The sequence below is a fragment of the Oratosquilla oratoria genome, chromosome 11 (assembly GCF_046742065.1).
Source record: "Oratosquilla oratoria isolate Oo_2021 chromosome 11, ASM4674206v1, whole genome shotgun sequence".
In the NCBI taxonomy this organism is placed as follows: domain Eukaryota; kingdom Metazoa; phylum Arthropoda; class Malacostraca; order Stomatopoda; family Squillidae; genus Oratosquilla; species Oratosquilla oratoria.
Genome location: NC_134787.1, coordinates 65,839,882 through 65,858,612, shown reverse-complemented (window position 1 = coordinate 65,858,612; position 18,731 = coordinate 65,839,882). Strand labels below are relative to the sequence as shown.

At 46.9% G+C, this 18,731-nt stretch overlaps 1 protein-coding gene across 8 annotated transcripts in view; it reads right to left on the bottom strand.

Moving 5' to 3' along the window:
• The window catches only part of Gbeta13F (guanine nucleotide-binding protein subunit beta-1), a 115,787-nt gene that overhangs the window by 17,329 nt on the left and 79,727 nt on the right, over window positions 1–18,731 (bottom strand). For all 8 annotated transcript variants that reach the window (XM_076193095.1, XM_076193093.1, XM_076193094.1 and 5 more), the window contains one exon: window positions 15,161–15,306. In XM_076193095.1, the coding sequence (XP_076049210.1) occupies window positions 15,161–15,306 (146 nt within the window). The remainder of the gene's footprint in view (window positions 1–15,160; window positions 15,307–18,731) is intronic.

Genomic DNA, 18,731 nt, shown 5'->3' with positions numbered 1-18,731 from the left:
TCTTTGTATCTCTCCGCATCAAGTTTTATCTTAAAATCTTGTATAGTGTTAGCACATACTGTTTTGTTGTCTAATTTGTTCCATGTATTTATCGCTCTGTGTGGGAAACTGTTCCTTTTCAAGTTTTTTCTACAACTATCCTTTTTCATTTTTTTTCCGTGTCCTCTTGTTTTACCATTGTCCCACATTAATAGGTCATTCCTGTCTAAAACTTCCATTCCTTTCATTATTCTGTAGATAGTTAGCAAACCTCCTCTTTCTCTTCTTTGTTCCAGAGTTGGTAGGTTCAATTTGGATAGTCATATTTGCTCATATGTTAGTTCGGCGAGTGTCGGTGCTAGTTTTGTTGTCGCTCTTTGTAATCTTTCTAGTTTCTTAATATTCTTTTTGGTACTGGGTGTCCAAAGTGATGCTGCGTACTCGAGTTTTGGTCTTATTAGTGTAGTAAGTATTTTCCTTATCATTTCTTCGTCCATATAGGTAAATGCCACTTTGATTGCTCTCAATAAGTTGTAGGTTTCTCCAAACATCTTGTTTATATGCTTATCTGGTTTCATGTCCTTTCCAATTATCACTCCAAGATCTTTTTCATAGTTAGTTTTATTTATTTTTTCTTCCCCAATTCTGTAATGTGTTATGCTTTGTGTGTGTGTGGTGTACATGTACTTACCTAGGTGTTGTATACAGGGTTGGAAATTTACTCATGGGGTCTCATCTCTTTACATTCACATATCAAACTTTGCCATAAAGTCATTCATACTATTGGCCTGGAATATATTTTCATCCAGCTTATTCCATAAATCTACATATCTATGTACAAAAGTATACTTTCTAACCTTTAAGTAATCTTGCTTTTTCAACATTTACTATGACCTTCTGATGATCTTTACTTCCACAACAACAGATCCTCTCCATCCCTTTTCTCTGAAGTTTTTCTGATCTAAATATCATTATGTCACCAGTTTCTTCCAATACAGGAAATACCAGTTTTCTGTCCTCATATGTCCTTATCAGCTTGCGATCATTTTGGTTGAGGCCCTTTATATTACATTTTTCTTGGCTCTATTTTGCCTTTTGTCATTTCAGTTCTTTTTTGCCACCTTTCCCATGCCTTGCATTTATTTATTTATTTTTTTTTTTTTTTGTGCTTCTCTTCCACTCATCTTCAGTACACACTTTTCCACACCTATGCTGTAACTTTCTATGAGGGTATCCTATCTCTTCCCTGTTTCTTTAGTGTCAGTGAACTTATTCCAATCTACTCCTCCAGAGTATTGTTTAATTTGGTAGAGTCAGAATTCGCATTGCTGCCTCTTGTCTGTACATTTCCTCCTTCATTTCCATCTTCCCACTCCCAGCATAAATTCTAGGACTAAACAATCTTTTTTACCTATTGTGCATTGGTAATTGAATGCTAGTAGTGGTCCTGCAAGATAGATATTACAGCATGATCTCCTTGTCCACTAATCTTCAAAACTCATGAAAATCTGGAGGTACCAAGCAAATGACTTGGTCTCCAGACCAAGCCGAAGATCTCAATCATTTTCGACCATTTCCAAAAAAAATTCATATATGGCTTGCTGACTATCACTAACTACTCTTCCTACTACCATCTGGTGTAATGAAATTGTCCCACACTAATACAAATGAGACACCATTCCAATGTTTCTTCCTGGTGAGATCAATGGAGGTAATAATCATTATTAATATTATTATCATCTTCCTTTTGAAATAATTTCAGCCACAACTACTGGATTTTATTTGTCAATATTGTCCACACCTTACACAGCTCTAAAGACTGAGCATGTCAGCTATTTCTATCTGCCAGTGGATGCCCTTAACTTTATTTGGTTCTTCTATGCATGATCTGTCAGCTAAGCTGGGGACTACTTTGGTTATTACCCTTACAGACATCACCCTTGAAGAAACCTCTCAGCCTAGGTTTTCTTTGTTCATACATTATTCTGGGATGCATGTTGACTTTGCAGCCAAATTTGGCAAACATAGCCAGTGTTGTCCCAGTGCTCAACAGATAACTTACAGATATCCTACAGGGACTCCAGGTCCTGGTTTTCTTAGGTCACCCATTACTCCAGAATGTGTATGAACCTCTGTGCCTGGTAAAAAACTATTGAGAACTGTTGACACTATTTCATAACAAGCTTTCATGTTTAAGATCATCACCCATTTGCAGACGACACTTCTGAATGTAGAGTTCCATTTTTCAATGTCCCATTCAATTTACTCATGCTTTCTCATAGTTCTGAATTTTCATTCATGATTTTCTTCATCAACTTTGTATCATCTACAAACGTATCAATATAGTTCAATCCCTTTGCTAGGACACACTATCTACCTATCCGCCTATATATCAAGGGCTTCTTTCCCCTTATAAGCCAAGTCAAGGCATGCACCCATTCCCACCCATTCCACCACCCTCGTTTCCCTCTAATATTTAAGTCTGTCCTCATAAGACACACAAACATTATTAAGCCCCGCACTCCACTCCATGCATCTTTCCCTTGTAAAAATTCACATTTCTCTTCTAGTCCAGCAGCACTCCAAGCCAACAAACTACTGTGTATCCCTCTTTGCACTTTCAGCTTCTGGTCTTGCATGCAGAACCATGTCAAAAGATATCTTGAAGTCCAGGTGGACACAGTCTATCAATTCCTCTTTCCTCAAACTCCACTACCCTATTATAATAACTTGTCATGGTGCCATCTATCTCCATTGACAACTTAGCCTTAAAATGGTTTTGGACTGGATTATTCTCAAGTGAATTTAGGGTGTTCCAAAAGTTGATACCCCTATACAGAAAATTGCAATTCTTGTTATCCATCAGACAAGTAGTCTTTACTTGTCGTTTCTATGAATCTACTTTCCCATTCCATACCAAATCTTCCCCATTATATAAGTAGTCCTTATTAATCGTTTCTATGAAATCATGCTTTCCAATCCCAAACCATCAGACCTTCCCCATCAATTTCATTCACTCCTTTCACTGATCTGAACACAGCACTCTTGTCAACTCTTTCTTTCAAATTAGCAAACCAAACACTTTAATATTTTCTCATGTAATTTGTCTGCTAACCTGGGGTTCAATTTGGCTGCTGTTACTTTTTTCTGTATCCTCCCAATATTGTTTGCATCCTTTGTGTGGAGACCACCACGGCAACATATTTTAATTTTAAACACTTTACATTCTTTCACCATTTCTCTATCCATGTAGTGAAAAACTATTCTTGTGTTCAACAGTTTATCTCAGCCACATCCTTGTGGATGTACTTCTCGGGTGACAAAATATCTATGACTAGAACTCCCAGTTCCTTTTGTTCTTACAATTGTTTCAATCCACACTGATAAAATCATTGGGGGAAACTGTGTTTGCATTTTCAAATACTTTGTACTTGTTTTGCTTCTTAAGTATATTTTCTACATTTGGCCCCTCTTTTATTCTGTCTGGCCCTACTGCATCCCTCTTGTATGCCATCTTTTTGAATGCTGTTTTGATAATGGTTTCTCAATCCTTTTATTTCCATTTCTTCTTCACTATGTCTTCCCATGCTCTTTTATGTTCCTCCTTGGGCCCTCCCATAGATCTTTCTGGGAAGAAGTGGACTATTGTATTGTATTACTGTGGTACTGCTCCTGTCACCAGTTTGTAGTAGCACAAGTGGAGCAGTTGCCAGTTGTCAATTGTCAGTTCTCCTTATGTTAAAAGGTGGAGGAAATATTGAAGTTGATATGAAGGATATCTTAAACTTAGTCTGGAGACAGTGTCAGTCCCTCAGGGTTGCACCTCCAGGAAGAGGCAAGGGTGTTGACAGGTTTTGAAGATGGATAAAAGAAACAATTTTGACACGTGTCTCACCAGCTTTGACTTGCTAGTACCTCCCACTGGTCCCACAAATTTTAACTCATAATGGAATAAATTGATGGTAAGTTATGAATATATAAACTTCAGCCAACATGCATTTTATGTACATATACTATTGTTGCCGGGAGGAAAAAAAAAAAAAAAAAAAAAAAAAAATATATATATATATATATATATATATATATATATTATATATATATATATATATACATATAAATATATATATATATACATATAAATATATAAATATATATATATATACATATAAATATATAAATATATGAATATATACATATAAATATATAAATATATATATATATACATATAAATATATATATATACATAAATATATATAAATATATATATATATACATATAAATATATATATATACATATATATATATATATATATATATATATATATATATATAAATATATATAAATATACATATATATAAATATATATATATATATATATACATATAAATACATATAAATATATATACATATAAATATATATAAATATAAATATATATAAATATATATATACATAAATATATATAAATATATATATACATATAAATATATATAAATATATATATACATAAATATATATATATATATATATATATATATATATATATATATAAAGAATATTTACAATGCATCTTGACAAGCCTTGCCACACCAATCTTCCACCAAGAGTACAAAAGTTGAGCAGTCACCATCCAAGCCAATTACAATACATAAAAAAAACGAGAAAAATAATAATAATAATAATAAAAAACAAGTGACTAGGGTAACTCTTGATACTATGTTTAACAGCAGGTAGTACAGCTACAACAAAAAACTTTACATCAATATTACAACTCTGGGACATTAACAACTAAACATATTAAACCGAGATTTTCTTGCAAATGACAACAGTGCTCTAACAACTCCCACTGGTAGCTGACTAATAGGAGTGGGACCAGTTGACCAACTACAAACTACAATGAGCAAATAATCTTTGTCAAACCAGCTCTTGCTAGGCATCAACACGAAGGAGGAGGAGGATGCTCAAACTCAGTACGGTAATAACAAATGGTACAATACCTTAGGCTGCTTGCAGGAGAATGAAATGGGACAAACTTAGTATCAAGGAGTTCTGGGCAGTGCAGACGGGGGGGTGGGGGGGGACAAAGGAGGAACAGGGGACAGCACAGGAAGTTTAGTCTTGGGGCTTGGGGGGGTGGGGGGGTGGATCTGGGAGTGGCCTGAAGTTGGGCGGGGAGGGGTGGGGTGGGGCTGGAACAGGGTGAGACCCAATGGATTGTCTCCTGTTTGGGATCAGTGGGTGGGGTGGTGTCAAAAGTGAGGAGAATAACGAGTAATATTCACCATCAACATTCATCTTGAACATCTATGTAAAGACCCAGTGAAATACTAAAAAAATTATCATTATGCAAAAAAAAGTAAAATCAAATCAAATCAAATAATAAAACAAAGATAAAATAAAAATAATAAAAAATAAAAATACCATGAATCTCAAAAGTAAAAATTGAGGAGCACAGGAGAAGACTTGAGGGATTTGGGAGGAAAGGCAAAGGTGGAGAAGGAAGAAAGAAGGTAGGAAGGGGAGGCAGGGAGAAAGTGGTAGTGTGAAGGGGGAAGTGGAGAGGGAGGAGGATGAAGAGAGGAGAAAATGGAGGAAGAGGAGGACAAGGAGGAAGGAGGAAGAGGATGAGGAGGATGAGAAGGAAAATAAAAAGGAGAAAGGAAGAAGAGGAGACAGTAGGAGGAAAAGGGAAATTAAAAGAAGAAAGATAAGAAGGAAGAAAATGATGATGATGAGAGAAGAGGAAGAGAAGAAAGTGGAGGAAGAAGCAGAGTAAAGGAAGAAGAGGAAGAACAGGAATTTGTATTTCGTCAATTAGAACCGGCGTTTCTATCCTTGGTGACAATATCGCGCCGAGGAGACGAGTCATACAAGTGGTAAATGAACGACTGAAGGAGGAAGAGGAGGGCAAGAAAAGGGAGGAAGAGCAGCACCTTGTGGGGAAAGTCGCCAGAGTTCTTCCTCGATTGAGATTGGTCTAGAAAAAGGAAAGGAGGGAGGGAGGTTGGGAGTGGATAAAAGGAAAGAGGGCGAGGGAAGGGGAAATGAGGGAGAGGGAAAGGGGAAGAAGGGAAGGGGAAATGAGGGAGAGGGAAAGGGGAAGAAGGGAGGGAGGGAGAGGGAAAAGGGGGGAAGAGGAGGGGGAAGGGAAGGCAAAAGGAGGGAGAAAGAAGGGTAAGGGAGAGGGAAGGGGAGGGACGAAGGGGAAGGAAAAGGAAGACGGAAAGTAAGATGGGGAAGGGAAAGCGGAGGGGATGGGGAAAAGAAAAGGGGAGGCAGGGGAAAGGAAAGGAGAGGGAAGGAGGGGAAGGGAAGGAGGGGAAGGGAAGGAGGGAGAGGGAAGGAGGGGGAAGGGAAGGAGGGGGAAGAGAAGGAGGGGAAGGGAAGGAGGGGAAGGGAAGGAGGGGAAGGGAAGGAGGGGAAGGGAAGGGGGGAAGGGAAGGAGGGGAAGGGAAGGGGGGGAGGGAAGGGGGAAGGAGGGGAGAGAGAGAGACTGGGAGGGGAGAGAGAGGGAAAGAGAGGACGATGAGTGGTGAGGAAATGAGGGACGAGGAATGAATGAATGGATGGATGGATGGATGGAGGAGAAAGAAAGGAAAACGTGGGAAGGTGAGAGGGTATGGGGAGAGGCAAGAAGGGAGGGGGGTAAGTAAACATGAGCAAGGATGGAGGGGATAACGGGGGGGAGGGGAGGGGGAAGGATGAGAGAGAGGGGGGAGAAAGGGAGAGGAAGTGGAAGAGTCCGAAGGGGGGGAGAGAGGGGGTAAAGAGAGAGGGAGGGAGAAGGGGAGAGGGAGAGGAAGAGGGGGAGAGAGGGGGTTGAGGAAGGAAAAACATAAGAGGAAAAAAGACAAGACTGACAGACAGACAGACAGAGGGGAGAGGGAGAGAGAGGAGAGAGAGAGAGGGGAGTTATGAAATAAAGTGTTGAGAGTGAAGGAATGATGGGACGGGGGGTGGGGTGGGGGGGCTTACGAGGTCCACAGATAAAGACGGCATTAGGCATTACGACTGGAGAGGAAGCGAGTAGGACAAAGTGGATGAAGATGGAGTACCACATGGATGGATGGATGAGTAGGTGCATGGCCGGATGAATGATGGAGACGACTACGACGAAAAGTTGACACAGACCCACACACCCACGCCCAGGTTTGCCTCTCTTGCCAAATGGCAACAAGCCCCTCGAAATGAGAGAGAGAGAGAGAGAGAGAGAGAGAGAGGGGGGGGGAGAGGGGAGAAAGAGAGAAGGAAAGTATTAAGTGGAAGGAGGATGGTTTACCAGCACAACACAGAACGGAAGGGGGGAGAGGGGGAAGGGGGAGAGGGAGAAAAAAATGGACGGAAAGATGGAGAGGGGAGGAGAGGAGAGGAAAGAAGGGGAATGGGAGGGCCTGGGGAAGGACTACACTTCCTGGTCAATAACCAGCGTTTCTATCCTGGTGGTGCGGGGTGGGGGCAACCTCGGCGGAAACAGTATAGACTCGCCCCCTCCGCATCCACAAAACCGCTAACGTTAGCGATTTTTTTTTACGAGTAATAAACAAGAGAACTATTTATGGTCCCATCACAGCACATGCGCGTCAACCGTTGTAGTACTATTCACTACGACGACAATACTGTATGCGCAAATTAGACAAGTGTCGTTGGCAAAAAATCGCTAACGTTAGCGTCTTTTTTTTTTTTGCTGCCACTGAAGAACGTCTCCACACAAATTCCAATCATTACAGAAAACGGCGTTACTCTGGTCCGTAGGGAATGTCGCTAGAAGGGAAGAGGTGGAGGAGGAGGAGGAAGGGGGGCAGGAAGAAGAGAATGAGGACGCGGAGGCATAGGAGGGGGAGGGAGAAACGGGGAGAGAAGGTGGGGGGGAAGGAGGGAAGGGAGGTGCAAAATTAAGTGGAAATGAGAAAAAGTAGAAAGGGAGAGAAGACGTTGAGGACACGGCGAGGTGTGTGAAACGATGAGGGACGAGAGGAGATAGGGGAAAGAGGGGGAAGAGGGGAGGGGAGTGTGAGGAAGGGGAAAGGGAAGAAGAGAGGAAAGGAAGAAAATGGAAAGGGAAGAAAGGAGAGGGAAAAGAGAGGAGAGGGGAAGGAGGAAAAGGGAGTGGGGAGAGGAAAAGAGGGAAAGGGGAAGAGAGGGGAGAGGGAAGTGAGGGGAGAGGGAAGTGAGGGGAGGGGGAAGTGGAAGAAGAATAACTGGGAAGAGGGGAGAGAGAGGGGTACTGGGGAAAGAGCGGTGGCGGGCAAAAGAAGAGGTGGTGGAAGAGGAAGGAGGAGGAGGAGGACGTGGAGAAGGATGTGGAGAGGGATGTGGAGGGAGGCACGTCAGGTTTAAGAATGATATATCAAACAATTGCTACCAACTATATGAAAGGGAGGAAGAAGAGGACGAGGAGGAGGAGGAGGAGGAGGAGGAGGAGGAGGAGGAGGAGGAGGAAGAGGAGGATGGGTCCGAGTATAATGACCATACACTCATATCCTACGTTCAGCTAGCTTGGCTTCACACGCACTATGGACTTGCTTCCTAAGGCAGCAACAGCTTAATCAAAAGACTACACTCATGCTACAACTCAACGTAGTTTTTTAAGTTGCAAGGTGCCATCACACAACTCAGTAATATTATGCGACATGCAGTCCCAGCATAACTCTAGTTTAACTCCTCCGCTCCAATACCCGCGTCCAAAAGAAGCTATATCCACTCCAGCCAGCCATCCGTTCATCCACCAAGAACCGATCCATCAACTCCTTATCTGCTATCGGCCTCCTTGTCCACAGAAGACGACTTTGACTCGGAATGCATACGCACACGCACACACACACGTACGTTCGGTGCCACTGAAGCACTCGGCTCCACTCTGGTCATCACCACCAGTGCCTCAGTCGAGCACACAAATACGCACGCAAGCATTTAGGCATAGATAAAAAAAAAAGGAGGGGAGAAGAAACACACCCGTCGCCAAATTGAAGCTTCATGCCCAGTCCCAATCTAACCCTGTGTGTGTGTGTGTGTGTATGTGTATGTGTGTGTGTGTACACATACATACATACATACATACATACAAGTAGGAGAGAAGTTGCGGAAGGATCAAACGAGTTCTCGATGGGTCAGAACGATCCGTGCATGTCATGGGAAGATTTTCGCGTAGCCCTGTCATGGGACACTAAGAAGAACCCTCACCGCCCCGACCCAACCCCCTCCTCCTTCCACTCCCCCTCCTCAACCTCCTCCTCTTCCTCCTCCTACTTAGCACCCCCACCAACCCGTCCCCACGTCTCGCCCACTGCAGCCACGATCCCACCCGAACTTTCGACCGTCGCGTTCACCCCTCAGCTTGGTACGGCGAACGGCGATCCAAGAACTTCCCTGGTACTTCGAAGCCTCCGGCCAACCTCGTCCAGTATCTGGTACCTCCCAGGGTCCGTCAAAAAACCTGCTATCCCATGATTCCCATTCACAGAAGCCTTGGTACCTCCCAAGGTACCTTAGTGTGTGTACCAAAAATACAGAGATATATCATTACCTAAACGTGTTTCACCATGGTCTTGGATCATGTACCAAACTCTTAAACCGACAGCTACCTTGCTCAAGGGGGACACTAACGACATGCAATGTTGATGAAGCTCTCAAGTCCTGCGCACTCAAACTTCATGACAAGGCTTACAAAATTAAGTGAATGCAAAATAAATAATTAAATAATACTAAATAAAAAAGAATAAAAAAAAAGAATGGAGGAGCCTTACCGCTCCCGGACATCACCCCTCAACATCACCACCACCACCACCACCACTTGTTCTCCCTGTTCTAACTCTTCGACAAATTGAGTATCACCAAAGGGCCTCGTGCCTACCAGGTTCCGACCGCTATGCAGAGCAACAGTTTTACGACACCAGACGAAAAGGAGGAGGAGGAGGAGGAGGAGGAGGAGGAGGAGGAGGAGGAGGAGGAGGAGGAGGAGGAGGAGGAATCCTTGGAAATGGGAACCAAGGAAGGAAGGGGGTTAATGGGGGGCAGGGTGGCCCTCTCTACCTTTTCCAAAGCCCTCGCCTGACGATTTCATTTAATTTGGAAAGTGCGAGCGGGGATATGGCTTCCTGCTAGGGAAGTCTTCGCGAACTGAAGAGAACCGTGACTTCGGGAAAGAAACGAAGGACGTGACGGCGTTGTGGTCGAGGGTTCAACCCTCCGAAATGAAACCTTAGGGCACTCCTAACCACCTTAACAACCCTGACGCCTATCTCCCCTGACAAGAACTAAGTCGTTTATTTTTCTTTATTATTAAAACTATATATTTATATCAAAATAAGATCGCGTGGTCAGAACGTCAATCAAGAGCAAATGTACGTACGGGGGTGACAACGAGCTCGGGAGGAAGAACGTGCAAACGCAGGTGAGGATCTGTTCCATGATGAACGGGCACTGCTCCTGGGGGTAAGGGAAGAGGGAGAGAGGGAAAGAGAGGAAAGAGAGGAGAGAGAGAGAGAGAGAGAGAGAGAGAGAGAGAGAGAGAGAGAGAGAGAGAGAGAGAGAGAGAGAGAGAGAGAGAGAGAGAAACGGTGGCCTCTTCCCGACACCAGGTGGGTCATTTCCTAGTCCAGGTGGTTCTTCTGCCCTGCCCAAACCCGCCAACGAGGTAGGGTGGGAGGGAGGGGTGCCACAAGAGATGAGAGACGAGATGGGTAATGGACGATGGGAGTTGGGAACGAGAGGAGAGACGGAGATAGAGAATCGGGGATGGAATGAGAGAGAGAGAGAGAGAGAGAGAGAGAGAGAGAGAGAGAGAGAGAGGAGAGAGAGAGAGAGAGAGAGAGAGAGAGAGAAATTGGCGTGAATCAAGAACGCGTCCGTGTGATCAACTTGTCAAAATCACATAACAATGCGTCCATTTTCCACTCGGAGTCCGGCATGACGTCAGTGCTACGTCACAGCCTATCAAGATGCACGTGCCGCCGCAGCCGCCGCCGTCTTCCCTTCTTCAACATTCACTTCCTACAGCAGTCTCTCCATTACCATTCCTCCTCTTCCACCTGTCTTTCTCCCCTCCCGGCACAGACACGTATCCAAGCACCCAACCCGAGGCCGGGGATAGGGATGGGGAGGTGGGAATGTAAACTAGGGGAGGAGACAGGAGGAAGAGGAGGTGGGGTAAGAGAGAGAGGAAGACGAGGAGGAGGGGTAGGAGAGAAAGAGAGAGGAAGAGGTGGAGAAGGAAGGAGGGAGAAACAGGGATGGAGGGAGGAGGAGGATTGGTTACATTAATGTTAATTATCGACCTACGAAACATTACGTTTCCTACAAACCCTTGAGCGTCCGAGGACGGGGGAGAGGCGGGGGGGGGGGGGGCTGGATCTTCCCCATAACCCTCCCTAATTCAACCTAACCTAATCTTTATTCCCCGGTTGATATTCACCGTACTGGGGTGACAGATCTTCAGGTGGGATCTCACGGGGTGACGATTATTCATGTGGGCGGCGTTCTGGGGGTGACAATTCTTCAGGTGACCCGCGGGGAGTAAATGAAGAAAAGGTGCCACACACCAGGTACTCCGGAAGGGCTCGAGTGCTCTCGCGGCCGGCGCCCAAGGCCGACAGGATCATCGCCTTTGCGGGACAGATTCACGAGGTCCTACTCATGCGTTCGCGTCAAGGAGCTCCTTGAAGGGTCGCCATCGGGCCAGTACCGGCTCCCCTTCCGGTACACACACCCGCACTCGTTCAGAATATTGGGAAATTCCGATTATATGGAGCTCCGAATAGAAGGGCGGGGAGGGAAGGGAGGTACCTACAACATAGTTCTGGAGAAGGTTCCTCACTGATCGATGGATCAGCCTGCCTCTCTCTTCTCAACCAGGACGATCTCCTCCTTCTCCTTCTCAACCTGAAGGCAACAGTCGTCTGCCTGCCTAACTTCAATTTTCTTGCCCAAAATTTCTGGAAGTGGAGATTGAAGGGGACACGACAAAAGGTCGACACGACTTTGTAGCTGGACAACCAGGGTATGGAGAGGGAGTGAGTGAGTGTGAACACAAGAAATGGCAACTCTTGATGGTGCTAACCACCACCACCTGGCCCGGCGGTATGTGCGGTAGTGCCAGTGCGCCCCCCCCCCTCCCCCGTCCCCCGAAGTGGGCCCAAGACCACCGCCGTGGCACTTCAAGAGGTCCCGACATCACTTTTATCGCCGAAGGTCATAACACATCTCTCAGGCCCAGCAATCTACAACACGCATTAACAAGTGTCGGTCGGAGCAGATTTTCTTGCTTTGTGTGTTTGTTTGTGCGAGCGGGGACCCTTTCTTCCAGCCACATCACACACCCCACCCCCTCAAGCACGAATGACGGTGACTATGAAGGGAATTAAAAGGAAGGGAAGGGAAAGGAAGGGAGTGGGGGAGGGAGGGGGAGGGTGAAAGTAAGGGAAATGGAAGGAAGGGGGAGAAAAGAGGGAAATGTGAAGGAAAAAAAGAGGGGAAGGGAGGGGGGTGAGAGGGCAAGAACGGAAGGGGGATGGAAAGAGGTGGAGGAGGGAGGGAGGGGAAAGGGTGGTGAGAATGGGGAGAAAGGAGGGGGAAGAAAATGGGAGAAAGGAAGGGGAGAAATGAAGAGGGGAGGAGAAAGGAAAGGGAAAGTGAGGGAGGGAGGGAGGGAGGGGGGGGGGTTCACAGGGCACTGCACCAGCGATGCGGCAGTGTGCCGCCGCCGCCGCCACACGCCCGACGCGGAACTTGTATCCGACGGAGTTTATTCTTAGACGGATGGGGGATGGAGGGATCTACTTCGTGTCCGCCCTCGATGGTGTTCCCCTCAACCCAAGGGGCGGGGGCGGGGGGGGGTGTCAACGCCTCAAGATGATGCAGTACGGAAGAGGAGACGGGGTGGGAAGCAATGTAGGGACAACGAGGACCTTTGTGGGTGGGTGGGTGGGAGGGGAGGGAGGGGGGAAGGGGTGAAGTGATGGGAGAGGAACAAACAGCTTGGAAAGGGAAAAATAAGGAAAGGAAAATGAGGAGGAAGAGGAGAAGAAAGTGGGGGGAGGAAGGGCGGGGGGATAGAGAGGCTAGAGTGGGGGAAGAGGGGTAGAATGGTAGGGCCTGGAGATACAGGCAGGGAAGAGGCAAGAACCAACCCAATCCTCGATACAACTCAAAATTGACACACATTTGGGTTCCGACTTCCCCCCCTTACACACACACACACACACACACACACACACACACACACTGTTTGCTCTGTAAGACATACAACCAGATACAAGATTTAAAATAAAACACACACACACACACACACACACATACACACAACCCCAACCCGCCCCAGCTTGGCCGTTCGCCACTCCGTTCCTAATCTATCAACCTTAACTGACCCCGCTCTTTCGAGGTCAGGTCAGGTCATAGTCTACTCCCTCCCTGTGACCTGGGCCACCACCACCACCACACGAGTGCCCCAGAGCCACCGCCCGCTGTAGCACCCCAAAGCCACTTCCACCGCAGCAGTTGCGACAAGCGAGGCTACGACCAGCCACGGATACCTAAAACGCTGAAAAGTGCTCAACAGACCAGCACAGGCGTTTCGACCCCCGAGGGAGGGTGGAGGGAGAGAGATAAGAAAAGGGAGAGACGGAGGAGGGGAGGCGACATGAAGGGAGTAGGGAGGAGGGTCATGGGAGGTGCAAAGGAGAGGGATAGGGAGTGGATAAGGGAGTGGATAGGTATAGAGGTATTTCTGGACTGGGGGTGCAGAGTGGATTCTTTATGAAGTGGGTAACATGACTGACTACCTTCGTACCCGTAGTCTTTTGGCACGCCATGGCTTCCCCCTCCTCCACCTGTGCAGACGAAGCCCTCCCCTCCTCCTCCTCCTCCTCCCACCCGTACTCCACTCCCCCTCCTCCTTCCCGATCGCAGGCTCTGATGACCCTGGCGCCCATCAAGTCTAATTTACTGTGGGGCGCGTACCGACACCAGAGTACCGGTGAGCAATACCGTCCACCCTGGGACGGCTGGCGACATTAGCATGGCATCTCCACTTCCCGCTTCCTTCCTCTCGCGCCCACCTCCTACAGTAGCATTATTAGCCTAGTAATTGCAGCCCCAGAGAAGGGGATGTGCACACCGCAGGAACACCTGGCACAGGAACCTGTTCCGGGCCCCGACGACGGGCACGTGGGTGGCTGATGCGTTCGAGATCTCATCCCCCTCTCCCTTGAGCGTGGGTGGACAGGGAGCACCCGGACAGCAATTCTCAGTTCAGCGATTTCAGTTTCATTAAGTAAACATCTAATGTGCCACCTTTTCTTCAAATCTCACAAACTTCGTGGAACTTCCTCGTTCCGTGAGAAACCACGCGCGCCGTTCACGTACCCACCTCGATTAACCTGAGAACTACGGTGCTTCCGCCAGTCATTATCAGACTTCTCTGTACACGCGATTCCTCTTCGAGGAAGCCATAGCTCGTTTCCTAACCACAACTTCCCACAGTAAGGACTTTTTTTTTTTAAACAAGTAGTCCTCAAAAAATGACAAACCCATTCCTCTCGTTTGTGCGTGTGCGTGTGTGTGTGTGTGTGCGCGCGCGAGCTCACGTGCAAGTGGATGAAATTTTTTCTGTGTCGGTCAGAGGTGGATGAGAAATTTTCTATGTCAGATGCCGAGGCATATGTTCTCAAAAGCACACGTTTGGATTTCTTAAGCTAAATGACCCAAAAATCCGTTACTAGGAGCGTACTGTGTCCATGTAACGTTTATAACGTTCCATACCTGCAGCATGGCCACCCACCTTTCCTGAAGCTTTCAGATTTCATGAACTTTGTACGCATGTATACATGTAAACAAACTCACAAATGCACGTTCCAACACACATGCACGCAACTAATTTATTTTACATTGTGTGTGTGTGTGTGTGTGTGTGTGTGTGTGTGTGTGTGTGTGTGACTACACATGACCAATCATCCACACAACATTGTCAGGCTAGAAACTGCGCATGCCCATGCACGCACTTTCACGCACCCAGGAATAAAACGAGGATCAAAAATAAAATAAAATCAACAAAAAATAAATAACGCCCTTAAGGAACACAGTATGCAGAGAAAAAAAATAAAATAAAAAAGACAAGAAAATACAAAAAAATAAAATAAAAATAAAATAAAAAATAAATAAAAGAGAGGCCAAAATCTGCCTCCACTTACCTGGAGTCTGAACCCCAGTGCATAGCATAAATTTTGGCTAAATGCCCCCTAAGCGTTCGCCGATTACGCATCTGAATCCGGCCGATGGGGTCCATCCCCTGGGTGGCCGCAACCAGTGTCGTATCAAGAGCATTTTTGCGAGCATCCTGGAAAAGAAAGAGAAAAACATTAGATATACAACGAATTAGCGACAACAGACTCATGCTTACCCTAAATCACAACATGCAGTCCACTTCGGTACGATGATGCATGTGCTGGCGTCATGAGGCGCGAGTGGGTACATCGGCGTCTTATTATAAATATTTTTGTAGTTGTACATGATTTATCCCCGGATTCTGTAAACTGGTTTGATCACATTTTCTGTGTTTATTATTATTCAAGAGTAAAAGAGAACCAGTAATACAGCAGTAACTTTATACGAGTAGTGTGATGCAAAGTACGTATGACAGCCGATGCTGCGCGCGAGAATTTGTGTCGTGCTTGAGTAGTTATTCACCTCACCCCGTAACCCGTATCAAACGATTCTTTTCCAACTCGCCAGGCGATTCGATTAACCACCACAAGGGAGCCATCCCCACCATCTCCTTCCCCTCCTCCCAAAGCCAGGCCTCAAAACGACCTCGCAGAGAAATGGTCGAGGAGGGCCTTGAGGCAACTTCGGTCGAGGATCACCCCAACCTGCGCACAAGTAAAGCTCGGCCTCCAGCCATCCACGGCCTCAACCGACCCTGAGCCTCTAACCTTCACTTATGCTGACCTCAGTTCCCGAGAACTCACGACGAGCCCGCCCTCCGATGGAGTGACTAGTGACACACTCCCATCACGCCCCAGACAACTCAGCCTACTCTATCAAGTTGGTTCACCAAGACAAAAACACAGGACTTCCTCCTACACGAATAAAATCGACTGGTGCAAGAAAAACGAAGTAAAGACGGGTTTGGTTTGGTTAACTACTTTCACAACTCCGGCGGTCTTCACCAATTTTGTGCAAAAGGAGTTAAGACGGCTGAGAGGCAGTAAACCCCACTTATTCATTCCCCTGGACAACGTCGCTTGGTGATTTAATTCAGTTTGAGCCTCTTACTGGAAACCCAAAAGTTCAAACTGTGGTGTGTGCATGTATGTGTATGTGTGCATGTATGTATGTGTATATGTGCGTTTTCTAGTGTTTCTATACAAGCCTGAATCCGCAAGTGTTTTGGTTTTGGCCCATCTTTATACCATTACGGGCGCGCGCGTGTATATGTGTATGTGCATGTGTTTTATACCAAGTTGTATTTACCTACTTGTGACATACCGGATAAGAAATGATCACAGGTTCCTTTCTCTGGATTCCCAATGGTCAAATCTAAATTGTCCCACGTTATTAACTTGGCTTTACTATTCCTTCAAACTTTCACTGTATTTTAGAATACCCTTAGAAACATTCATTTATCTTGGCAATTTCATTTTATCTCACAGCTTCTGGTTATTCTTTTGTTCTCGCACTATGAGATCTTCTCCATGTACCTTTCATGGTTCTAAACGCTGCCATTAGATCACCTCTCTTGTACAGTGGGAAACCAGAGGATATTCAAAACTGTTTCTGTACAATTTACCGGCAAGATCTCGGCCCATCTAATTTGTGGGTGATTTACCACGGTCTTGGATCACATGTTGGACTCCTGATCGACAGTTACTATCCTCTCGGATGTGAGCTCTGAGCTCGTAAGTGGCTCGATCTATGGGTGATTCTGCGACCACATACACAACTCCTTGCCTATCTTTTGTGTGTGTGTGTGTGTGTGTGTGTGTGTGTGTGTGTGTGTGTGTGTGTGTGTGTGTGTGTGTGTGTGTGTGTGTGTGTGTGTGTGTGTGTGTGTGTGTGTGTGTGTGTGAGCGCGCGCGCGCACGCCTGCATCAGCGCACGCATTCGAGCCGCCGGTGCACAAATGTCAGAGGGCAGAGCAGCGGCGGCGGCGGCGGCGGTTACCATAGCAACCCAGCGTCGATACCGGAGCGCGTTTCCTTGCCTCACCTCCTGTTCGCTTCGCTTCGCTTCTCTCTCCTCTCCTCTCCTCTCTCGCCCCAGCAGCAATGCCTCTCCCTGGCGAGCGCTCTCGACGCTGCTGCCTGGTCCGTTTTCCTTGCTCCACCCCCTATCATCCCCAGCATCTCCCGTCCATCTCCGTCTGTCTACCCCCCCACCCACCCTCCCACCTCATGTACGTACACACTCGCGTGCGCACGCACGCACACACACACACATACACACAAAGAGATGACACACCTTAGACAAGAGAACCGGCTCTCCTCGCCCAGCCCTCTGGCAACCGATCCTTCCTCCTCCACCGGAGGCAGAAGCGAGAGGCAGAAGGAGAAAGAGCGCCACCTGCCAAGCTCAAGGGGCACCTTGGCCCCCGCCCCGTCCGACTTGCTCCTACGTACCCACGTCCCCCCATCCGAAGGAAACCAACCTTCACACTAAAGACCGAGTCTTTTGTTTCTGGATCAAGGCACCGGGACCACGATTCGGCCTGTGACTCAGACACATACAGACAGGCAGACAGGCGCGCGCGCGCACGCACACACGCACACACACACACGCATGCATGCATACACAGGCACGCGTGCGCAGGTGCGAATGTATGACGAGTCACGAACTCGCAACCCGCCAGACCCTACCGAAATCCATTTCATCAGTTCTGCAGTCATCCACCCATTTTCAGCCAAATTACGCAACTTCGCCACCATTTAGTCATTTCTGTTCGTCGGTATGGGGGTATGGCGCGTGCGTGTGTGTCCGGACTATACGTTCCTCGTCCTCCAGGACGTCACATCACCTGTCCGAGTTCGAAACCTTGCGTCTATTCTTAGAACATCTTCAACACGTTTGGACCGACTTCGGTGGCAGCGACCTCGGGAAATGCTTTTGGCGTTGGGAGGGGGAGAGGGGGAAGGGGGGGGGGGTTCGAGGGGAGGGAGGGGTGTTAACCAGGATTAAGGAATATTAATTAAGGGTACTCCGAGGAGAGAGAATGGGTTCAAGGATGAACAAAAATAAATAAAAAATCTGGACGGAGAAGTGAACGAGAGGCATACAGACAGGAAGTTCCGGGTGGGAGGCTGGGGAGGAGAAGAGTTAAGGAAGGAACACCTTGGCGGAGTTCGGGCAGGCACCAGAAGATTAACACGAATGAAGACGTTGGAGAAAATTAGGGACGGGGAGGTTGGGGGGCGACGTAATGGTGTCAATGGGGAGACGGGAGGTTGTGGAGGAAGATATGTTGAGGAGGTTTGGGAAGGAAGGGAAAGGGAAGTTAGGGAGTCCGTCGACAGAAAGTTGGGGAAACTGGGGAACAAGTTGGGGTGGCCGAGTAAAGGAACATGGGAAATATGAATTGGGGGGGGGGATTGGGGGAAAGCTCGGAGAAGTTGAAGAAGCTGTTAGAACGGGTTGGGGAGGAAGGGACAGGGTGTGGTGTACGGCCTGGGGAGGCTAAGGACCTTCCCGTGGGTTGGGGAGAGGGGCTTCCTACGTGGCAAGTTGCAAGACCCCCCCCCACACACACACACAAATAAATAAATAAAT